The 25,909-nt window shown below is 40.6% G+C and overlaps 1 protein-coding gene across 1 annotated transcript in view; it reads right to left on the bottom strand.

The window, feature by feature from the left end:
* The window catches only part of mast1a (microtubule associated serine/threonine kinase 1a), a 125,537-nt gene that overhangs the window by 31,956 nt on the left and 67,672 nt on the right, over nucleotides 1–25,909 (bottom strand). Inside the window, exons 6-13 of the mRNA XM_063010894.1 lie at nucleotides 20,657–20,814; nucleotides 18,362–18,437; nucleotides 14,277–14,486; nucleotides 14,007–14,108; nucleotides 6,982–7,114; nucleotides 3,184–3,251; nucleotides 2,847–2,923; nucleotides 736–944 (exon numbers count right to left, since the gene is read on the bottom strand). Of these exons, the coding sequence (XP_062866964.1) occupies nucleotides 736–944; nucleotides 2,847–2,923; nucleotides 3,184–3,251; nucleotides 6,982–7,114; nucleotides 14,007–14,108; nucleotides 14,277–14,486; nucleotides 18,362–18,437; nucleotides 20,657–20,814 (1,033 nt within the window). The remainder of the gene's footprint in view (nucleotides 1–735; nucleotides 945–2,846; nucleotides 2,924–3,183; nucleotides 3,252–6,981; nucleotides 7,115–14,006; nucleotides 14,109–14,276; nucleotides 14,487–18,361; nucleotides 18,438–20,656; nucleotides 20,815–25,909) is intronic.

Here is a 25,909-nt window from a genome sequence, read left to right as displayed (position 1 = left end):
GAGATTTAAACCCGTACCTCAGCAGCAGTGGGCTAGTGTACTAGACCATTGCACCACTCGAGCACACAGGAGAAAGTGATATAAACTTTTTCTTTAGGAAGTATTAAGCTACACAGAAGCTGAGTTAGTGTAAACAGTGACCAACAGTAGTGAGATCAGCTGTGTTTATCTATCGACCACACACACAGCTGAACAGCTTCAAAGACTTGATGTGTCACTGTACACACTGTGGAGAGGGGGAGAGAAAGAGAGGCAGGAAGAGAGATAGGAACCATGGTACATTGCATGGTCAGCTTTCTGATGCTCAAACTGAAACTAAATACAAACAACTCAGCATAATTACACACCCTTCACAACCTCCAGTGGACCAGCAGCAAAAAGCAGAGTGTGTGTGTGATGAGCATTTTAAACATGCACACATCCCTGGAAGGTTTTAGAGACTGGGATTATTATTGTGTAACTCTGTAACTACTCATGTAACTCTGAGTAGATGTGCACATGTAACTCTTTGTGCCTCTGGAGGATTAAAAGAGATTTCGACTGGAGTGTCTCTTTAAAACTAATCTATCACTCAGTGAAGTGTGCTGACATCAACTGGTGCAGCTCATTTACAACATTCAGCATGGTGACAACAGAAGTTTACAGTAAAAGACTTTCCTGTGTTTTAAGTTTGACAGAGGCTTGTGCATAGCCCGTTAGTACTCAGCAACTATACAGAAGTGTACTAGGTCTTACCCTCTACGTACTCCATGACCATACAGAGGTGTCTGCGTGTCTCAAATGAGCAGAACATGCTGACGACAAACGGATTCTCAGCAAAGGTGAGGATATCCCTTTCCACAAAGGCCTGCTGGATCTGGTTTCTTAAGATCAAGTTCTGCTTGTTGATCTTTTTCATCGCAAAGCGTTGTCGCGTCTCTCTGTGCCTCACCAGATAAACCGCCCTGTTAAAAAGGGTAAGATTAAAGTTAGAAAATATTACAAATCAAAACTTACATCACTGAAACTAGGTTTGGATGAAATTCTTATTAATATACAATGATCAGCCATAACATTAAAACCACCTCCTTGTTTCTACACTCACTGTACATTTTATCAGCTCCACTTACCATATAAGAGCACTTTGTAGTTCTACAATTACTGACTTTAGTCCATCTGTTTCTCTGCATGCTTTGTTAGCCCCCTTTCATGCTGTTCTTCAATGGTCAGGACTCTAACAGGATCACTACAGAGCAGGTATTATTTAGGTGGTGGATCATTCTCAGCACTGCAGTGACTGACATGGTGGTGGTGTGTTAGTGTATGTTGTGCTGGTTTGAGTGGATAAGACACAGCAATGCTGATGGAGTTTTTAAACACCTCACTGTCACTGCTGGACTGAATGAGAATAGTCCACCAACCAAAAATATCCAGCCAAAAGCGCCCTGTGGGCAGCGTCCTGTGACCACTGATGAAGGTCTAGAAGATGACCAACTCAAACAGCAGCAATAGATGATCTACAAGGTGGACCAACTAGGTAGAAGTGTCTAAAAGAGTGGACAGTGAGTGGACACGGTATTTAAAAAACTCCAGCAACACTGCTGTGTCTGATCCACTCATACCAGCACAACACTCACTAACACACCACCACCATGTCAGTGTCACTGCAGTGCTGAGAATGATCCATTACCTAAATAATACCTGCTCTGTGAGGGTCCTGACAATTGAAGAACAGAGTGAAAACAGGTTAAAAAGGTATGTAGAAAAACAGATGGACTACAGTCAGTAATTGTAGAACTTCAAAGTGCTTCTATATGGTAAGTGGAGCTGATAAAATGGACAGTGAGTGTAGAAACAAGGACGTGGTCTTAATGTTATGGCTGATCAGTGTACGAGCAAGGGCTAAACAGCCAAGCTATCATATTTATATATATTTTTATATTTATATAATTCAGTGATTCCTAATGTATGGCAAAAACCATAAAACTTTGATTGTTTTGTGAAGGGACATTTGATCACTGACATGTTTAACAATAAAATCATTCAACAGTGGGTGTGGGACATTTTTTGGACACTTGACTGAAATATTGTATATTTAAATTAATCAGTATTTAACAATATTCTAACAATAGTCTAACAATATTGATTAGTATCAAAATGCTCATGAGCTGGTGTGGTATAATGGTAGGGGGTGGCACGGTGGCTCAGTGGGTAGCACTGTCGCCTCACAGCAAGAAGTTCCTGGGTTTAATCCCCAGGTGGAGCGGTCCAGGTCCTTTCTGTGCGGAGTTTGCATGTTCTCCCCATGTCTGCGTGGGTTTCCTCTGGGAGCTCCGGTTTCCTCCTACAGTCTAAATACATGCAACTGAGGTGAATTGGAGATACAAAATTGTCCATGACTGTGTTTGATGTTAAACTTGTGAACTGATGAATCTTGTGTAATGAGTAACTACTGTTTCTGTCATGGATGTAACCAAAATGTAAAACATGATGTTAAAATCCTAATAAATAAATAAGTATAATGGTAGGAGTCACAGTGCTGGTTAAAGCAGTGCCTGAGTTCTGGAGGTTCGAATTCCAAATTGGGTCACTAGTCACTAGTGCTGGTCCCAGTCTCAGATAAATAGGAAAGTTACGACAGGAAGGGCATCTGGCATTTGCCAAATAAAACATGTGGACAAATGAGCCACTGTGGTGACCCCTACTGAGAGCAGCTGAACGCAATTATTAACTCATTCAGTATCACAATCACTGTTTGTAGCCCCAAGTTTATATTTTTCATTTTTAGGCTTTCTAGGCTTTCTAGTTTCTTTGATGTCCAGCTGCCTTGCATCTCTCCGTGTGTGTGTGTGTGTGTGTGTGCTCACCCATAGGCTCCGTTGCTAATCAGCTTGATTGTCTGGAAGTCGGATTCACAGGGCGGCTTCATGGCCTTAATCTTACCCTGCAAACAGCAGCATTCAGAACAAACTCATCTGAATACAGCCATTATGCCACGTTTATTACAGTTACAGCATAGGAGACTGCACAGTCATTTATTTAGAAAAGATGCTCCTGAATGCACACATTTTCTCAACAGCAGTGAGAACAAAACTTAACACACACACAAACACACACCACATTTATTTCTCAGTCACTTATTAGTGAATGGAAATAACCAGTTAACAGGATCAAGCACACACACCAATTATACACACGTCTTACCTCGGCTGAGTCATCAGTCTCAGGTGTGTGTGGTCCCTCACTGTCATAGCTGTCCAGATTCACCATTTCTAAATGAGATGAAAACAAACTTGTAAACACACATTATGTCATTAGCACAAGCCGCCTCAGGGTTTCCACTCATTTAGGAAATTCTATTCTGGGTATTTTCCATGATCTACACACACAGCTGCTGCTCACAGAACGTCATCTTACAAACATGTCATCCTGAAGATTATTGACAACAACACAACCTACAATGAGCTCTTTTGAATTTAATAAAATGAAAAAAAAAAACATTTACACAAACCATTTAACAATCATTCTATCATTCTGACCAATAGCTTGGAAAAGGGTCAATTTCGGTCAGCCTAGGGACAATTTAGAGTAATCCATTCAACCTTCATACTGCTGGGACAATACCTAAAGAAACCTTCATACAAACACGGAGAACATCAAAGCCTCATCAGAAACAAATACCCGAGGCAAGGAATGAACTGAGATACCATCAGTACTAGAGATTTCAGGGACATCGGCCGATAGCCGATTCCGATCGGGGGGGCGTGGGATTAGCAATAAATAAACTTAAAAAGAGCCTCACAGTAAAGATAAACCGGAGCAGCGCGCGCGCGCGTGTGTGTGTTTGTGCCTTTAGAAGATACGCTTTGTTCACAGTATCGCTATAAGTGATTCATTGATTCATGAGTTGATTCGTTTTTATGTGAAGCGTAAGTTTCTCTTCTCAGTTATCTCTCCGTGTTTACTGTTATTAATTAAATGTCGTGGTTTTAAATAAACACCAGCTACTACAGAACATTTTGTGTGACTCTCTTACATTAAAAAGCTTAATTAAAAAGCTTAATTAAACTGCTATTACCACAGATCTGTAACCGAGTCAGACTCGTTCCGTCTAAGGAGCTAAAAGTTTTCTAAAAGTTCAGCAGATGATCCTGAACTAACGAATTTGGTAATTAATAAACTTTTGCCTCGGATTGGCTCTGTAACATCTTCTGTTCTCATCTACATCACAAGTAAGAACCGCTTACGATTTACCAAAGTGAACCAAGAGTTTATATAACGTGCTGATAGAATCGACTCAGATGTGACCGGGTTGAATTATCTTTTTAAAGTAAATATTACAATCAGCAAAATTACATCGTAAGAGCTTTCACGATGGTTTCTGTACGATTGTTGATGAATGGTGATGTGATGGTTGGTGCTTCGTAGCTCAAAGTCTGGATCAATCCACTGAGCTGTTAACTTAACATGGTCTTTATATATCACACGATCGGATCGGCTACTTTTAGGAAATATTGCCGATAGCATATTTTGATTAAAAATCGGCCGATCCCGATTCGTAGCCGATCGATCGTCCCATCTCTAATCAGTACCATAAAGAGTGCAAATCAAAACCCCTGATTGGTGTTTGAAAACTGTGCTTTATACTTGATTAAGATAATTAAATGTCTAAATAAGAGAATAAGCTAATTAAATGGTGCTAGCCCACTAAAACTGCCATACTATCTGAAGGTCTGGCGTCTACACATACATGATTGGCTATGTTTTGGGGTGTGGCTGAACAACCTAGCCATTGGACAGTGCACTTGTCAGTCCACTCTCTGTGCTGGTCCCAAGCCTGAATAAAATAAGGAGGGTTGCATCAGGAAGGTCATTTGGCGTAAAAAATTATGTCAAATCAAGAATGCGGACCAGAAGGATCCCTGGGGATATATAGTTGGGATATATATAGTCAATTTGTCTTCCGCTGCTGGGGATCCCTGATTGCATTCGAGAAGGGTATATTGCTGCTCACGTCTCCTCTGACACAGTTCTAGCGGACCCCTTTTTTGCCTATGCTTACTGCACAGGCGCCTCTATCTGCTAACCAGGGACCTCACACAGCATTTGAAGACCATACCCACATAGTCCGATCATCCGGCCCTAGCAGACACGGTGGCCAATTAGTCTGCTGCAGGCACTGCCAATTATGCCCACTACATGGCGCCCAGCTGACCGGTAGCAATGCTGAGTTTCAAACCGAGGAGTCCAGAATCTCGGCACTATTGTGTTAGCGGAATACCCGGGCACCAGTTATGATATTTTTGACCACTGCGATCAGGTTGTGACTGGCAGTGAGTGTTGAAGTAAAGCCAATGATGACGTAAGACATGGAGTAATGGGAAAGCTGGTGTATGAGTTGTAAACGTCAACAACCATGGCTACAGTTCCATGTGCAAAAATATTGATTTACTTTCAACTCTCTTTGCAGAACAGACTGCGTAGCCCAGTCCACTCCTTCACCCAGATTCTTTTCTTTTTCGATGCATATCAGCACACAAACTATTTTGATTGTTCGCTTCTTGCTGATGTCAATTTTTGGAGGGAAAAAGATCCATCTCACACATGGTATCATTAAAACCCCTTGTCACTTTTCGCGCGTGTTTTCATGACAAAACGTAGTTTGGGAGACCAGACAGACTTATCTGTGATTCCTCCTGGTGATAGACCGTGTAGTGCCTGACCCCCTATCGTCGATCAATCGTGTAGTTTGAAAACCACAATGACTTAAAAGACATCAAGATTACAAGACATCAAGTTGTGTAGTGTGAACTTAGCATAAGCACATCAACGTTTGCTGACGTGAGAATGTAACATTCTCAACCCGAAGTAAGAAACGCTAATGAAGCGGTAAGGAACACCACAACACCAGTCTGTAACTGAAATAGGAGGCAGCAGATTACCACTAGAGCTGCACTTGAGACCACAACAACAACAGAAGCTATAATGCTAGTCTGTGTGGGTGTGGAATACATTGACAAACTAAAAATGTCCTTTTGGCATGTGGTATTCTGTACATTCTAATATTGGAACACTGGGTTAAGTGTTAGCTCAGTGCTAGCATGGCTAGCAGCCAGGGTTCTGTATGTTTTGATTCCTTATAACCCTTATAACTTAAAGATTTAAAAAAAAACTTGTTTATGTAACTAACTTTCTGTTTTCCTACTAACTTTCCTCAGATTACCATTCTGATTCAGATTACCATAAGTGATAAGCCATCTGTCCATCTAAGTACTGTTATTGTAAAGTTTGAAGTTATATTTGCTCACAGTGTGCTCGCCTGGGTCTGTTTTATAATTTTTTTTTCATTTATTCATTTTCATGATTTACTGCCTCTTTATCCTGTACAGGGTAGGTTATCTGGAATCAGTGGGCACAATGCAGTAACACACCTGAACTGGATGCCAATCCATTGCAGGGTCTCAGCCAACCCCTCCTCAGACATTGTCAATCACATCTGTATGCAGACATCTGGCCGGCCGTCTGACCCAACCGGCCAAATAGCACTGCTGGGAATTCAATCCCTGGAATTCCAGTGGTAGTGGGATTAACTTAATTTACCACCACTAATTTACCAACTAATGGCTTTTTTTAAATAACTTTTTCAGCTGCTCCTGCATTTAGAGGTCGCCACAGGAGATCTGATCTGCATATCCGACTACGCCACATAACTTTCCTGATGCACCCCTCCTATTTGTATCCGGGCTTGGGACCAGCACCGAAAGCGTTTCGAGAAGTGCACTTCCCAATGGCTACGCTGTTGTGGCCATCATCCCCAAACCCCTTAAACATTAGCCAATTATGTCCATGCCAGAACACTTCTCCCTCTTTCTGTCTCCTTAATGACATTCTTCCCTCTCCTATACATTAGTAGTACATCTTCTAGCTTCTTGTGTTCATCAGTTTAACCCCTGCCCCATTTCCTTTTCCATCTCTATCTCTATACATGTGCATGTGACTCACCATCCAGTGGGTCTCTTGTCAGGCCGAGCTGACTGATGATGTAACGTGGGATGTCGGTCTTCATTAGGTGTCCCTCTTTGGCGTGGTCCTCCGCTGCTTCCAGCAGGTGATAGAACTCTTCAGGATTAAACTCCTGCAACACAGAGGATTTGTTTCTAATAACAGTTTAAGACAGATGTTATACAAAGAGTTTATTAAAATGCTAATAATGATGCTAGGAGTTCCCAGAATCCAATGTTCTCAGTGACCTTTGTTCCCAGGATCCAATGTTTACATGGTCCTTACAGGGCATTCCTTGCTCCCAGGATAAAGTCTTTAAAAAGTGCTATGTTGCCAGGATTATATATTGTAAATACCATGTTATCAGAGTCATATCTTCTGAGGGTCACATTTTCCCTGGACTCCATGTTCCCAGGATTCTAGGATTCTGGGAACTTTACATTTTCTGGGTTATTTGTTCCCAGGAACAAGTCTTCTAAAAACCATATGTGCCAACTGGTTTATACAGTTTTCTGTATAAATGCTACCAATTTGGAAAGATAAGGGCTATTAAAAGCTCCTCCACAAGCTTTTGTGTTTGTATATATAAAGAAAATTGATTCCAGACTATCTAAGACTAAGTCTAAGCTTTGTGGCACTCCATATTTTAAGTAAATTATATTTTAATACATTGCATTAGGTCAGACAATCACAACTCCAATTTACACTTAAATTAGTGATGGTCTGTCCAATCATAATACCGCTTCAAATAAAAATAGACGCAAAAACCACTAGAGTCAGATCAAAAATCTAATCAAATCAAATCAAGGTTTATTTGTCACATACATAGTCATACACAGTACAACTGGCAGTGAAATGCTACTGTGCCTATTAATCTAGAAGAGAGTAATCCTTTCTTCTTTTTGGATTGATAAGCCTAGCTGTTGGGAGGTGCACGGAGAGGATGAGAAGGAGCTTTGTTCCACAAGCTATTCGAGTCCTTAACAAAAATAGCATTCAGGACTAAATGTACACAACTTGCACAATGTAATATATATATATATATATATATATATATATATATGTGTATATATGTAGACATATGTATGTGTATATAAGTATATGCATGTATACCGTTTTTATATATACATATATATATATATATTAGGGCTGTCAAACGATTAAATTTTTTAATCGCGATTAATCTCAGAATTTCATATAGTTAATCGCGATTAATCGCTTTTTTTTTTTTTTTTAAAGGAGGTGGTTTTATTGTCATGGCTGATCGGTGTACATACACTAACATACACAATAACTCATTCACAATCAACACAGTCTTGTTCCCTGGGTTCTGACAACTCATACTAGTGACTATATTACTTGCATCTTTGCACAATATTGCATTGTTTTTGCACCTTATTCTCACCTCATTCTACCTGCTGCTATATAAACCCTACGCTGCTAACTGGATATCAGAATACGTTTTTATTAGGGCTGATAATAATAACGCGTTCCAGTGTTGCCAGATTGGGCGGTTATCCGCCAAAATGGGCGGATTTTGTTGGAAAACAATTTAATAGCATTTAAATAACACTTCTGTTTCAAAGAAAATATTCAGTTTTAAGAAGCACCAGCATTGTAGAAGGCTATTAAAAGTAAAGTCAATTTTCAATGCTGATTTGGCTTAATAGTGTTGGTCAGTCTGTATCATATTCTTGAAATGATAAAGTATTGCAAAGGAATATCTTTGAAATTCTTCCTCATAATGTTAAGGTTGCAATATTTTGGTTTTTCACCTGTCAGGGAGAATTAAGAGAGAAAAAAGCTTATTATTATCATGCGAGTGATATATATCATTTACGTGATCTGCGTATCACGTTACCACTGTGTTGTACGTCACTGAGCTGATATGTGTATCAGGTGACCAGCGGGTAACGGCGTGTTAGGTTTAAGTGTGATGCTCCAAGTTGTGGATTAAGCAATAAAGACAACACGTTCTCCACATAACTAGTGTCATTTGTATTTCGTGGTTAAGTACAAAACATAACAATGCGGGTCTTCGTGATGTAATTCTACATGGCACTCACTGCCTGTATAGGTACATTTTTCCTGTATAGAATGTGCGTTAACGGCACTATTTTTCTTAATCGCGTTAAATTGAGATCGCGTTAATGCGTTATTATCGCGTTAACTTCGACAGCCCTAATATATACAGGGGTTGGACAAAATAACTGAAACACCTGTCATTTTAGTGTGGTAGGTTTCATGGCTAAATTAGACCAGTATGGTGGCCAATCTTCATTAATTGCACATTGCACCAGTAAGAGCAGAGTGTGAAGGTTCAATTAGCAGGGTAAGAGCACAGTTTTGCTCATATATATACAGGGGTTGGACAAAATAACTGAAACACCTGGTTTTAGACCACAATCATTTATTAGTATGGTGTAGGGCCTCCTTTTGCGGCCAATACAGCGTCAATTCGTCTTGGAAATGACATATACAAGTCCTGCACAGTGGTCAGAGGGATTTTAAGCCATTCTTCTTGCAGGATAGTGGCCAGGTCACTACGTGATGCTGGTGGAGGAAAACGTTTCCTGACTCGCTTCTCCAAAACACCCCAAAGTGGCTCAATAATATTTAGATCTGGTGACTGTACAGGCCATGGGAGATGTTCAACTTCACTTTCATGTTCATCAAACCAATCTTTCACCAGTCTTGCTGTGTGTATTGGTGCATTGTCATCCTGATACACGGCACCGCCATTGGATGCACATGGTCCTCCAGAATGGTTCGGTAGTCCTTGGCAGTGACGCGCCCATCTAGCACAAGTATTGGGCCAAGGGAATGCCATGATATGGCAGCCCAAACCATCACTGATCCACCCCCATGCTTCACTCTGGGCATGCAACAGTCTGGGTTGTACGCTTCTTTGGGGCTTCTCCACACCGTAACTCTCCCGGATGTGGGGAAAACAGTAAAGGTGGACTCATCAGAGAACAATACATGTTTCACATTGTCCACAGCCCAAGATTTGCGCTCCTTGCACCATTGAAACCGACGTTTGGCATTGGCACGAGTGACCAAAGGTTTGGCTATAGCAGCCCGGCCGTGTATATTGACCCTGTGGAGCTCCCGACGGACAGTTCTGGTGGAAACAGGAGAGTTGATTCATTTAATTCTGCCGTAATTTGGGCAGCCGTGGTTTTATGTTTTTTGGATACAATCTGGGTTAGCACCCAAACATCCCTTTCAGACAGCTTCCTCTTGCGTCCACAGTTAATCCTGTTGGATGTGGTTTGTCCTTCTTGGTGGTATGCTGACATTACCCTGGATACCGTGGCTCTTGATACATCACAAAGACTTGCTGTCTTGGTCACAGATGCGCCAGCAAGACGTGCACCAACAATTTGTCCTCTTTTGAACTCTGGTATGTCACCCATAATGTTTTGTGCATTGCAATATTTTGAGCAAAACTGTGCTCTTACCCTGCTAATTGAACCTTCACACTCTGCTCTTACTGGTGCAATGTGCAATTAATGAAGATTGGCCACCAGACTGGTCCAATTTAGCCATGAAACCTCCCACACTAAAATGACAGGTGTTTCAGTTATTTTGTCCAACCCCTATATATATATATATATATATATATATATATATATATATATATATATACAGTACAGGCCAAAAGTTTGGACACACCAGCCAAAAGTTTGGACACACCTTCTCTTCAATGTTTTTTCTTGATTATTTTTATTTTCTACATTGTAGATTAATACTGAAGACATCCAAACTATGAAGAATTATGTAGTGAACCAAAAAGTGTTAAACAAACCAGAATATGTTTTATATTTTACCAACTCTACCTCTGCACAACCCAACTGATGGTCTCAAACACATTAAAAAAGCAACAAATTCCAAAAATTCACTCTAGACAAGGCACAAACATTCATTGAAAACCATTCCAGGTGGAAACCTAATAAAGCTGGTTGAGAAAATTTCAAAGAGTGTGCAAATCTGTCATTAAAGCAAAAGATGGCTACTTTGAAGAATCTAAAATATAAAACATATTCTGGTTTGTTTAACACTTTTTTGTTTACTACATAATTCCATATGTGTTCCTTCATAGTTTGGATGTCTTTAGTATTAATCTACAATGTAGAAAATTTAAAAAAAATTAAGAGAAACCACAGGAATGAGAAGGTGTGTCCAAACTTTTGGCCTGTACTATATATATATATATATATATATATATATATATATATATATATATATATGTATGGATTTGTATTTGTGTATAGTAATCACATCTGTATAGCATTATGTTGCACAGTTTCTGCACTACTTGTCACTTTTACATGTTCACTTTAAATTGCTCTTTTTAAATTATATTGTTAATTTTCTAATTTTTCTACACTTCACATTTAAAAACATTTCTATATCTTTTGTATAATATATATTTTGACTATTTTGTAGTTTTTGTAATTACTGTGGCTGAGCAGTCACAAAAGAATTTCACTGCCAGTTGTACTGTGTATGACTATGTATGTGACAAATAAGCCTTGATTTGCTTTGACTTGTCTGAGCACTCTCACTGCTGGTCCCAAGCCTGGATAAAATAAGAAGTCTCGTGTTTTGTTTTTAATTGATAATTTTTAATTTATTTATTTTAAATTATTTTTAAGTAATTTAAAAATGAAGATGTATGTTTAAAATCAAGCCATTTTGGTTTTAAGCCAGGGTTTGAACCTCAGCTGTGCTGAGCGATTGGCATCTGCATTGACATGATTGGATTATGTCAGAGGTGAATGGATTGCCAAAAAAAAAAATAGCCATCTCAGTGTTGGTCTCAGGCTAGGAGGGTTGCGGTTGGATAGAATAAATAATAAATAATGCATATTATTTCTTTATTGTTACTATCTAGTAGAGAGATGTAATCATGTACATTCTGCACAGACGTCTCTTCCGCCAATCAGGGTCCTTACACAGCGTATGAAGACCCACCCACACATAGTCCGGCCCCCACCCTGCAGATATGGTGGCCAATTAGTATCTGCTGCAGGCACTGCCAATTATGCCCGCCAGATGGCACCCAGCTGACCGGTTGCGACGGCGAGTTTCGAACCGAGGAGTTCAGAATCTTGTGCTGGTGTGCTAGTGGAATATCCCGCTGCGCCACCTGGGCGCTCTTAGCTGTTCTTAAATGTAGAAGCCCGGTGTGTTATGTATAAATCTGGCACATGTGCCTAAACATGTAGTGTACACAATGCATACATGTCAAGACTCATATTAGACATCTCTTTCCTATTTATGTGCAAATGGCCAAGCAAAAGTTCAAAAGTGAACCTCATCAATATTCTTTTTGATTTACTAAGATTTATTAAGATTTAGTGGTAGTTGGTCTGGTGTCACATTTCTTTCTCAAAACCAAGTGTAAATCATCTGCAGCTGTGTTGCCAAGTCTGGCTGTTTTACATGCATAAGAGTAGTACATTTTTAAACATTAACTAGCAGCGATGCATCGTGGTCTTTGCCTATAAAGTGTGCTTCATATTACAACTATTATTTGCTTTAATATTATTTAATAATAAAAATGTATTGTATGTAATAATACAATAATATTTTATAACTATTAGGAACTATGTTCTTATTTTGCTGCCCCTGTAAATAGGGGTCGCCATAGCAGATCTTGTTGACTTACTAGACACAGCACAATTTTTACATTGAATTTCCTTCCTGATGCAACCTTCCTTTTTCTATCCAACCGCAACTCTCCTAGCTTGAGACCAACACTGAGATGGCTATTTTATTTTTGGCCATCCATTTCCCGTCTGACATAAGCCAATCATGTCCATGCAGATGCCAACTGTTCAGCACAGCTGATTTTCAATATACATCTTCATTTTTAAGTTACTTAAAAAAAAAAAAAAAAAAATGAATTAAAAAATTATTAATTATAAACAAAACACAAGACTTCTTGTTTTATCCGAGCTTGGGACCAGCAGTGAGATTGACAAGTGCACCTCCCAAAAGCTAGGCTGTTTAGTCCAAAAAGCAGAAGGATTACAATCTTCTAGACTTCTGAGCTGAGACGGCTTTGTCAACATTGGGAAATTTTCAAAAGAATTATATCCCCTATACACACTACTAATGACTTACTCAGAATATTTCCAGAAAGAACTAATGTGATGTAATTTATTGCAGCATCAGAAATACATCTTATACACTAATCAGCCACAACATTAAAACCACCTCCTTGTTTCTACACTTACTATCCATTTTATCAGCTCCACTTACCATATAGAAGCACTTTGTAGTTCTACAATTACTGACTGTAGTCCATCTGTTTCTCTGCATGCTTTGTTAGCCCCCTTTCATGCTGTTCTTCAATGGTCAGGACTCTCCCAGGACCACCACAGAGCAGGTATTATTTGGGTGGTGGATCATTCTCAGCACTGCAGTGACACTGACATGGTGGTGGTGTGTTAGTGTGTGTTGTGCTGGTATGAGTGGATCAGACACAGCAGCGCTGATGAAGTTTTTAAACACCTCACTGTCACTGCTGGACTGAGAATAGTCCACCAACCAAAAATATATCCAGCCAACAGCGCCCCATGGGCGTCCTGTAGGTAGGAGTGTCTAATAGAGTGGAAAGTGAGTGGACACGGTATTTAAAAACTCCAGAAGTGCTGCTGTGTCTGATCCACTAATACCAGCACAACACACACTAACACACCACCACCATGTCAGTGTCACTGCAGTGCTGAGAATGATCCACCACCTAAATAATACCTGCTCTGTAGTGGTCCTGTGGGGGTCTTGATCATTGAAGAACAGAGTGAAAGCAGGTTAAAATAGTATGTAGAGAAACAGATGGACTACAGTCAGTAATTGTAGAACTTCAAAGTGCTTCTATATGGTAAGTGGAGCTGATAAAATGGACAGTGAGTGTAGAAACAATGAAGTGGTTTTAATGTTATGGCTGATCATTATATAGTCCTGGAATCTAACATAGGCAAGTGTTGATGCAAGTAAGGAAGCATACTTACCAAACACTCCAAAAGTCTGGCAGGTCTAGAGATGATGAAGAAGAGTTTCTTTACCAGCTCAATAACAAAAGTCAGCTCTGAACTCTCTGAACGCTCGTACGCCTAATAAAGAAGAATTAAATTTTAATAGAAATAGATGTGTAACACTCATTAAAAAAATCCAAATACATTTTACTATTAGAATTTAATTATATACTGGCAAAAGATCCAAGTAATCCTGATCTGCCTTGAGAATGCCTTTAGAAAACATGCACATGAACACACACTTACATCATGCAGTAGTTTCTCCAGGTTCTCTTGCAGTTCATAGAAGTAAACAGTGGTGATGAGGCCCTCATAAGATTTATTAAGGCAGTCTCGAGCCAGCTCAGCGATCTGGTGGTGAATAAAGCTCAGGACACCATCAGCCAAAGGCATTACGTTCTCTGGAGAATAGGACTTGATGAAGTCAGCCAAACGCTCTTCCATCTGAGCCGTGGCCTGTTGCACAGACAATTCGAGAAATGTGAACAAATAGAGCTGTTGATAAAAATTTGGACTAAAAAGCCCCCAACCACCCATGCATCATCCACCTTCCTGTGTTAAATCTGAGTAGTACGGTATGGGACAGTGTTTGCCTAATGGGTAGAGCTTTGGGCTATCAATTTAAAGGTGGAGAGTTTGAATCCCAGCTCTACCATGCAGCCACTGTTGGCGCCATACAATGGCTGACCCTGTGCTCTGACCCCAGCTTCCAAAGCAAGCCGGGATATGCAAAGAAAGAATTTCGTTCTACTGTACACCTGTATACGTATATATGACAAATAAAGACATTCATTCATGACATCTTCACAGTATGGATGAAAAACAAGTTTCAAACAGGTGGTGACAAAAAGCTGAACTGGAGTGCAATAGATTAGTCAAAGGGTATGCAAGTGATCTCTTTTCTACCAGATCAAAATCAATCCATATTAATGTCTTGCTAATAAGCTGAGTAACTGAGGTGTTTTGTCTCAGACCATTATTCTGCTATTTGTACTAAACTCTACAGTATTTTGGCACTTGAGGACTGAGGAACAGATAATAGGAACAAGGACCAGGAACACCAGGAACACATAACAGGGACAGTAATCAAGAACAGGAATCAGGAGTGGAAACAAAAAACAGGAATAAGGACAATCAGGAACATGTTTTGACAATGAACAAGGGATTCATCAAAAACAAGGGGGTGACGGGGAGTAAGAACAGACATAAAAACAAGAACACATGTAACGTTGCTATAGGAATGGCAATAATAAATAAGAGGCTGGAGATGATGTTAAATAATTTTTTTAATGAAAGCCTAAAACTACTATTTTTTAAAAAGTAATTTTGGGTTTGTTTTATACATACCAATTTAGTATGAACATTAACATTAATCATTCGGTTAGAATGAATGATCAGCCATAACATTAAAACCACCTCCTTGTCTCTACACACATTGTCCATTTTACCGGCTTCACTTACCATATAGAAGCACTTTGTGGTTCTACAGTTACTGACTGTAGTCCATCTGTTTCTCTGCATGCTTTGTTAGCCCCCTTTCATGCTGTTCTTCGATGGTCAGGACCCCCACAGGACCACCACAGAGCAGGTATTATTTGGGTGGTGGGTCATTCTCAGCACTTCAGTGACACTGACATGGTGGTGGTGTGTTAGTGTGTGTTGTGCTGGTATGAGTGGATCAGACACAGCAGTGCTGCTGGAGTTTTTAAACACCTCACTGTCACTGCTGGACTGAGAATAGTCCACCAACCAAAAAAAATCCAGCCAACGGCGCCCCGTAGGCAGCGTCTTGTGACCACTGATGAAGGTCTAGAAGATGACCAACTCAAACAGCTGCAACAGATGAGCGATCGTCTCTGACTTTATATCTACAAGGTGGTCCAACTACAGTGGGGGAAATAAGTATTTGATCCCCTGCTGATTTTGTAAGTTTACCCCCTTACAAAGACTTGAACAGTCTATAATTTTTATGGAAGGTTTATTTTAACAGAGAGAGACAGAATATCAACAAAAAATCCAGAAAAAAAACATTAAATAAAAGTTATAAATTAATTTGTATTTAATTAAGGGAAATAAGTATTTGATCTAGAGATGCATGAGTACTAGATACTAGTATCGGGTATTAGCCCGATACCGCGCTCATTAACTCGTACTCGCACTCGCAAACGAGGCTCCGATACTAAACATCCGATACCGTGTACCTAGTGCACGTTGCTGCGTTAACGCAGGGATTTTCAACCCCCCCCCCCCCCCCCCCCCCCCCCCCCCCCACGGGAGACAGATTGAATTATTCTCACTGACCACGCTCACACGCACGTTTAATGTTATTTAGTTCCGTTTGAAAGAAAAAAAAACCTTTAAAATAGAGCTAACAGCGAAGATAACCGGTTACAAAAGCAGCGACCGCTGTTATAGGACGTGTTTGTGTTCAATACTCTGTTCACAGTGTATACAAGTGATTCAGGAGTCGACTCATTTTAAGCTTATTTTCTCAGTCATCTCTCCGTGTTTACTGTTATAATGAATGTTGCGGTTGTAAATAAACACCAACTACTACAGAACATTTTGTGTGACTCGCTTACATTATAAAGCTCAGGCTTAATTATACTGGTTATTACCACAGAGCGGGAGCCGACTCAGAGTCGTTTACGATTTACCGAGGTGAACCACGAATGTATGTGCTGATAGAATCGGCTCAGATGGGATCGGACTGTATTATCCTTTTAAAGTAAATATTTCAATCAGCAGAATCGCATCGCATGTATGATGTGCACAACGTTAATTACGTGCGTTTATTAATGAACGTTTACGTTAGCTTGTCAGAAGCTTTCTCAATGATGGCTGTGCGGTGTTTTTTTTTTTTTTTTTTTTTACAATTAGTGATGGCAACCCAAGCAACTGTTCCACTGCACTATTTTACACTAAAAACTACACTATTCCATAATGCTCCAGATTGCATCATTCTAAATAGGTATCGGTATCGGCGAGTACTAAAATACATGTACTTGTAATCGTACTCGGTTGGGAAAAAATGGTATTGATGCATCCCTAATTTGATCCCCTACCAACCAGCAAGAATTCTGACCCCCACAGACCGGTTATGTGCCCATGAGGCACACAAATTAGTCCTGTCCCTGTATAAAAGACTCCTGTCACAGAATCAGTTTCTTCCGTTCAAATCTCTCGACCACCATGGGCAAGACCAAAGAGCTATCAAAGGATGTCAGGGACAAGATTGTAGACCTGCACAAGGCTGGAATGGGCTACAAGACCATCAGCAAGAAGCTGATGGTCTCCCTTGAGATCATTGACAAGCTCCTCCCGTGTAATTCTGGACTGACCTCACCTTTCTCAGAATCATTCTTACCCCACCAGGTGAGATCTTGCATGGAGCTCCAGAGTGAGGGCGATTGACTGTGATCTTGTATTTCTTCCATTTTCGAATTATCGCACCAACAGTGGTCTCTTTCTCACCAAGCTTCTTGCTGATGGTCTTGTAGCCCATTCCAGCCTTGTGCAGGTCTACAATCTTGTCCCTGACGTCCTTTGATAGCTCTTTGGTCTTGCCCATGGTGGTCGAGAGATTTGAACGGAAGATACTGATTCTGTGACAGGAGTCTTTTATACAGGGACAGGACTAATTTGTGTGCCTCATGGGCACATAACCGGTCAGAATTCTTGCTGGTTGGTAGGGGATCAAATACTTATTTCCCTTAATTAAATACAAATTAATTTATAACTTTTATTTAATGTTTTTTTTCTGGATTTTTTGTTGATATTCTGTCTCTCTCTGTTAAAATAAACCTTCCATAAAAATTATAGACTGTTCAAGTCTTTGTAAGGGGGTAAACTTACAAAATCAGCAGGGAATCAAATACTTATTTCCCCCACTATAGGTAGGAGTGTCTAACAGAGTGGACAGTGAGTGGACATGGTATTTAAAAACTCCAGCAGCGCTGCTGTGTCTGATCCACTTATACCAGCACAACACACACTAACACACCCTCACCATGTCAGTATCACTGCAGTGCTGAGAATGATCCACCACCTAAATAATACATGCTCTGTAGTGGTCCTGTGGGGGTCCTGACCATTGAAGAACAGAGTGAAAGCAGGCTAAAAAAGTATGTAGAGATACAGATGGACTACAGTCAGTAATTGTAGAACTTCAAAGTGCTTCTATATGGTAAGTGGAGCTGATAAAATGGACAGTGAGTGTAGAAACAAGGAGGTGGTTTTAATGTTATGGCTGATCAGTGTGTGTATGTATGTTTACATATGTGTGTATATGTATGTGTGTATGTTTGTCTGTGTGTTTGTATCTCTCTGACCTTTGGGAAGCGCTCCTTGTACACATGGTTCATCATGACGATTTCATTGTCGTAGCAGGAGGGGGAACGGCCGGGGCTGAGGGCAAACACAGACAGTGCTAATGAAAGAATGAATGCTAAGTACTAAAACCCATCTGAGCTAAAGGGCTGCATCCCGCTATGTTCAGTTGAATGAAGATGAAATGCTAATAGAGCAATCAGGACTGTCAGAGTAAAGTGTGTTATACACAATAACTCATTAGAACTCCTGATGACCACTGCCAGTAAGAGCTTTCAGGAAACCAGAAAACCACAAACTCAAGACTAAAGCCAGCAGGAGTCTGTAAGGATTCATATGAGTTTAATAATCATGGCATTACATTCAGTAAAAAAGTGTGTGTGTGTGTGTGTGTGTTTGTGTGTGTGTGTGTGTGCAGAAAAAGCACTGGTCAATATGCAATGACTTGACATTGCATTTCAGAAACTTGATGAATAACATATTAGGCAGGTAAAATGTTTGAGTTTAATGACTCTGCTCATTAAATAAAAGTGACAAATCAATCCATCTATTTTTCCAATCAATCCCCCCCCCCCATTTTTCTCCCCTAATCTAGTCGTGTCCAATTACCCTGAATGCGCCCTCTGTACTGATTCAACCCTTTTCGCCGCTGACTGAGGACGCCACTCAACTGACTTGCGCCCCCTCCGGCACGCAGTCAGTACAGCCTGCATTTTTCACCTGCACGAGCCGAGTACACTGACGGGCACTGCGCACGAAGGGTCACACCCCCCTCGATGTTATTCCTCAGCCCTGTGCAGGCGCCACCAGTCAGCCAGCAGGGGCTGCAGTTGCACCAGTTATGAGGACCTATGCGCCGACTGCTACCCCTAACCCTGAACAACAGCCGAACGTTGTTCATACTGCCGCCCAGCCCAGTCAGAAAGGCAGAGCTGAGATTCGATACGATGTATCCGGAACCCCAACTCTGGTGAGCCAGTGTACTTTACCGCTGCGCCACCTGAGCGGCTAATCCAGAGCTTTTTTGGATGATTACTGATTAATATGGGCGCTCGGGTGGCACAGCGGTAAATTAAGCTAGCCCACTACCGCTGGGATTCAGGAATCGTTTCTCCAGCTGTGCTATCCGCCTATCAGCTGTACACATATAGACATGTTTGGCTATGTCTGAGGGGGTGGCCGAGGCCCTGTGATGGATTCTCGTCCTGTCCCATGTGTGTTACTGCATTGCAAACCCACCGAAACCCTGACCAAGATAAAGTGGTGATAAAACAAGACATTGCATAGGGGTTGGCAAGGGTGACCTCCTACAGACATAGCCAATAATGTCTGTCTGTAGAGGCCTGACTGATCGATAACAATGCTGGAGATTCAAATCCTTGATCCCAGTGGTAGTGGGCTAGCATAATTTACCAGAACGCCACCCAAAGTAAGTTTTTTTAGGTTAATAATGCGGTGAGATTTGAGAGGAGTACTGACTCAACTACAGAATGTAGCTAGCACACCATTTTCTCCAACATGTCATGCCTCAGGCCACATCTCTACCCCAGCCAGCGGCAGAGTCCTATCACTTAGACCCTACCTAATTCTCGACTGTGGAAATCGCGTCACAGACCATGAAACAAGCAGCTTCCTGTGTAATAAGCAATTTGCTGTAAAATAAAAAAATTTAGGCTTGTGTTTAGCAAATTAACATTTTTCAGATGCGTAGCATTTAAGTGCCTTACAGTTACTGCTTAATCTGCACTACGAGGTGGTCCTAGCAATCCTGCGGCAATTCAGTTAGCAATTGGTTCGTCAAAACATCCAAGTTTTGGAATACTCCCAACCAAATTCTGTGGACGCAGAGGGGGTGTGTCAAAACACGGATGAGAATTTTCGCAGTTCAGACCATCGCTGGATGTTCAAGGTTTACATTCAACCCCTAAGGTAGGCTGTGCTGTGTATTGTAGCTTCCATTTATTCTGTCATTCAATTCATGAGTGTTATTTAATGACTGCCGTGAAATCTGTGATTTTTGAAAAAACGAGGCCTGTGAATATAAGCAAATATTTTCCTGTGAATTTAGTAGGGCCCTAGTTATCACATACAGTCCCTCAGGGACGGCCGATTGTGTCTGTTAAGCACAGGCAGGCCAGTCACACCGCTGAGACTGAGCCATATTCAGTGATGATGCTCTACCATTTTGGACTGCTGCACCACCTGTGCGGCTCCAGTTCTATCTTACATGCTTGACTTATGATTTAGTATTGGGAAAGTGTTTGTATGTGTGTGTGTGTAAGTGTGTGTATGTGAACCTGAGGCTCCGTGAGCGAGGCCGTATGTGGGGCGACCGGCGGCCATCGTCGTCCGTCATGCTTTCTGTGCTACCAAAATGTTTGGAAAGGAAGTGCAGCTCATCCATGGTGGGCTGGAAGGGCAGCTGGTGCAGACGCTCCTGAGACGAGCTCGACGACTGGGGACAGAACAGAAGAGAGGAACAGATTAGAACAAAAGCCAAATCTAATTTATTCAGCATGTTCCCACTTTTAACACACTTTTAAGCTCCAGCCTGGAACAGAACAGCACTGGGGACTGACAGCGAGTCTCTGAGGACTGGATCAGGAACCTCTGGTTAAGAATAGTTCTGCAGATTTAATATACACCCTCACACATTATTTCAAGGATGAAATTAAACCGTTTGTTTAATTAGAGCACATGCAGACGTCTTCTGATGGCCAGCAAAACCCAAGTGAAATTTTCAGTGACAAAAAAATTCATTAACATTGGTGAATGATATTAATAATGACAAAATGTTTTTAAATATATTAGAATAACTGTAATTCAACAAATGAGATGTTAGCACACAGTTAAAAGGCTGGCTCAGCATTAATTCAACAACAAATACATTAATATAAATATATAATATATAAATATATAATAAATATATTTCTGCACTGTGATGACTTATTTCATCCCAAAACACTTTATATTCAGATCATTCAGATAATAGCTTCCCAAAAACTTTTATCCTGGGGATTTGCGTGGCCCACTAGACCAGCTTACTTTAATCTTATTAATTGTGACTAATTGTCCATGTCTGTTTGACATTAAACTTCAACTGATGAATCTTGTGTAACCTGTAATAACCTGTCTATAATATGGTCTTGGTGTATTATGTTGCCTTTTATCTCTCTAAATTAAAACAGTTGCACACTGTGTGGTTTAAAAACACATCTTCCCACATAAAAATGACTAATCAAATGACATTTTGATCGTCCATCGCCTTGGCCTAAGCTGCCATAGCTGATTTAGTAAAGCAGTACATCTGTGCTGACCCTTTAGTGGTGCTTCATGTAGCTCAGTAGCTTCATGGGCGGGTAATTACGGTGTGTAGGCAGTACACACTCAGTGTCAGAGCATTATACATCCAGTAAAAGCCTTCCTATTTATAAATAACAAAAGCTTGTGAGTGTGTTAGTTCTGATCACTACACTACATTAACATTTTGTTTTGTTCTGTGTTTCCATCAAGAATTGAAAAAAATGCACTTCTGTGATGTGTGCCACTATCTATCTGTCATTGTGCATTACTGCACTGAACTGCTGCAGAGGCTGACAACAGAGAAAATTACATTAATAGTCTTTATGTATGTGGTGTAAATGTGGCACAGCTGCCCACTAATGCTAAGATCTGGGGATCAAGGGTTCGAATCTCAACAGTGCTATCGTCCGCAATTGTCTGAAGGGGGAATGGCCGAAACAGCATAGCCACTGGAAGTGCACTCTCAGTGCCAATCCCAAGCACGGATAGATATAGAAGGGGCATCTACAGAAAAACTGAACCAAGTCAGGTATGCAGACCAGATCCACTGTATTGACCTGTGATACAGGGTTTTTCAAACCCTGGGTCGTGACCCTTAGGTAGGTGGCTAGCCAAAAAGAATGGGTTGTGGAGAAAAATAATAATAATTAAATGAGCAATATTTACCAGCACATAAACCTGTACGCGAGTGCCTCTTTGTGGAGGTTTTATGTTACATCTTGTAAACCACAGTGGGACAAGCTTGTAGAGCATAACAGAGAGAGTAGGATGCATTGTTTGTGTTGCCTGAGTCGCATAAAAATTCATGGACAAAATGTGGGTCGCTTAAAGAAAAGTTAAAAAACCCCTGCAGTAGGGTTGGGCGGTATGACGGTATTACGGTATACCGCGGTATTTAAAAATGTTGACGGTATTTAAAAATGGTGACGGTATTTTAAAAATGTGAAGCGCCAAATTTCTGCTTAAGGTCCACCTTGAAAACGGAGACTTTAAGACCTGCGCGCATCCACAATAAGGGAGGGGCGGGAGTTGTAGGCGGTTGGAGCTCACTGATTGGTTGTGGGGGTGCTCACTTTTTGAGGCATAGGCTCTGCATAGGGTGTGTTCAAACACCTAGTGAGCTGCCTTGCTGTCTTACTGCCTACATAAGCAGCTGCCTCAGAAGAGAGGATTCTAATAAGTCAATGACTTATTAGATATAAGGCAGGTTATTCGAACATGCTACTTAGACAGCAATTCCATCGGGTTTTGCTTGCTAAGCTAACAGTTAGTATCTTGCCATTCAAAACCATGGGATGGGGTGGCACAACGCGCTAGCATGTCAATATAACATCTCTTTGTACCAAATACAGTTACATTCACTGACAAGCCCGAACTTGCAAAAAAACACACTTGTGCAAGTTTATACAATATAATATTATCTCTGGGTGTGTGTGTCGTGCTCTACTCAGATTTCGGATTTGTATTCCGACAATAAACAGCTTTTATTATGACTGATTAATTCCCCGTACTGATATGAAGCAGAATTGGTGTATTACAGCCAATAAGAACGGCGCAAAAATGAAAAGGATATATAAAACATATATACAGGTATAACGGTTCCCAGAGATGCGACTCGGTTAATTTGAAAGAGCCGTGAACGACCCATCGCTCGCGAACGACCCATTACTAACAGAGAGACGTCCGCACCCCCAACCCCCCCCCCCCGCGGTATTTTATGAAGATGGTATGACGGTATGAAAATCGGCAATATCGCCCAACCCTACTCTGCAGTAACAGAGGAGCAGGAAGGACATCTCAAGAAAAAAATGTACCAGGTCAGGTATGCAGACCAGATCCACTGTGGCAACCCGTAATAGTGGAGCAGCCAAAAAAAAAAGTCTTTATGTATGCAAAGATTAATTCATTACATTATTTAGTTGTTTTTGTAATACAAGTTTGGCAGTTAAAGAACTTTCAAAATATCTTTTGGCGTGTTTTTACCCAGCAAAAATTACTGCATTTTGGGTTCAGTTCATTTTCTTTTGCCCAGGAGGCTACAAAAAAAAATGTGAAATGTGAATGTGAAATAAAACACTTCAGGAACAAACTGCTGTTATTGAAAAATAATGAACTTTTTTCCTAGCACGTGTATGTGTATAAGAACTTCATTATTTTCCTACAACAGCACACTCTGTTCTTTATTTTTAATTCATCATCATAAGCTCAGAGCAGATACAATACATTTAATCAATGACATTTGCTGCTCTGGGGCCGTGTGGGGAAACTATAACAATGACCTCCGCTGTTGTGCTCAATGTAGACTGTCATCAGCACACAAACCATCACTCTGGAGTCACGGAGAGCGTAAGTGAGCACTTTTCCTTTGGGAAACACTAAGTCTTATTCCAATACCATCTCTGTGTGTGACCTGTATACAGTATGTAGCTAAAGCTCTCACTACATAATACTCACGTGTCTCAATTAGTAATTAGTAATGCCTAGTTCACACTACACAATGTTTGCCCTGATTTCGCCGCTAGATGTTCCAGACCTGAGGCAAATCGGCTTTCGCTCGGGGCTTGAAAATCGGTTCTCGATCATTATGTGTGAACTGTTCAAGGACTCGACTGCTCACAGCCCGCCTAGACAAAATATCTAGAATGCTAAATAATAATAATTACAATACATTTTATTTACGGGCGCCTTTCAAGACACTCAAGGACGCCTTATAATACAGATTAACATCATCAAAAACACTACATTAAGAAAAGGCATGCTTTAAAATGTAGGTTTTAAGATGAGACTTGCAGAGCAGAGTAACCAAAGGTTCTAGCCCCCATGGAAGATAAGCGGATGGATGGAGTAGAGAGAAGAAAAGCAGAAGAATGGGGTGTAGACATGGAGAAGATATTTAGGTGTTAAGTTATGAAGAGCCTTAAATGTTAAGAGCAGAATTTAGAAATGTATACAATCCTGGACAGGAAGCCAAAGTAGTTGTAATATGTTCAACAGATGATGTTCTAGTAATAATGCGTGCAGCAGAGTTCTGTACCAATTGAAGTTTATGGAGTATTTTGTGGGGTAAACCAAAAAGGAGAAAGTTGCAATAATCTATACGGGATGTGACCAGAGCATGAGCAAGAACAGCAGTGTTTAAAGGCGAGAGAACAGGACGCAAGTGATCTATGTTACACAAATGAAAATAAGCAGACCTAGTAATACTATTAATATGGGCATTGTAGGAGAGAATGTTATCTAGAATGATGCCCAAAGTTTTAACCTGAGTGGATGGTGTAACAACTGTGTTCTCAGACAACATTAAGAATTTTTTAGATTTTGAAAGAGTCAATTTAGTACCAATGAGAAGAATTTCTGTTTTGTCAGCAATTAGTTTGAGAAAACTGTGTGAAAACCAGGCTCGTACTTCAGTCAAACAGTCAGAGAGAGAGGTAGGAGGAAGAGTATCATCAGGTGAGGTGGACAGGTAAAGCTGGGTGTCATCTGCATAACAATGGAATTGAATATTGTATTTTCTAAGGATATGACCAATTGGAAGGAGGTAGATAATAAATAAAAGAGGCCCCAGAACAGAGCCTTGGGGAACGCCATGAGTAACAGGAGACGATTGTGAGGTAAAACTGTACAAACTGTACACGATCTGAAATATAAGAGGAAAACCAGGCATGAACAATATCACTGAGGCCAATAAGTGCTAAGTGATCAAGAAGGATGGGATTAAAAATTGTGTCGAAGGCTGCAGTTAAGTCAAGGAGAATAAGGAGCCCAGTATCAAAGGCCAACAAAAGATGATTGTTTATTTTAAGAAGGGCCATCTCAGTACTATGAAGTGGACGGAAACCAGACTGGAATTGTTCATAGAGATTATTATCTGATAAATCTTGATAAACTTGGCCATATATAACCTTTTCAAGGAAAAGGTAAGTTGGAGATAGGTAGATAATTACTTAGATCATAAGGATCGGAGCAAGTCTTCTTGAGTTTTGGTGAGATAACAGCCTCCTTGAGCGAGGACGGAACCGAGCCTGACAAAAGAGAGGAATTAATAATATTATTAATAATGGCAGATAGAGAGGAAGAGCAGGCTTTAACAAAAGTTGTGGGGAGTGGATCTAACTGACAGGTTGCAGATTTGGATTTTTTAAATATCTGGACCTGTCAGTGACTCAAAATCCTGTAGTGTGAAAGTTGTTGCGATCAGGTTGAGATTGCCAGTGAGTGCAGAGTCGAGCTACAGCCAATGAGAG

This window comes from Trichomycterus rosablanca, chromosome 15 (assembly GCF_030014385.1).
Source record: "Trichomycterus rosablanca isolate fTriRos1 chromosome 15, fTriRos1.hap1, whole genome shotgun sequence".
NCBI lineage: Eukaryota > Metazoa > Chordata > Actinopteri > Siluriformes > Trichomycteridae > Trichomycterus > Trichomycterus rosablanca.
This window is presented reverse-complemented; position numbering and strand designations above follow the sequence as displayed.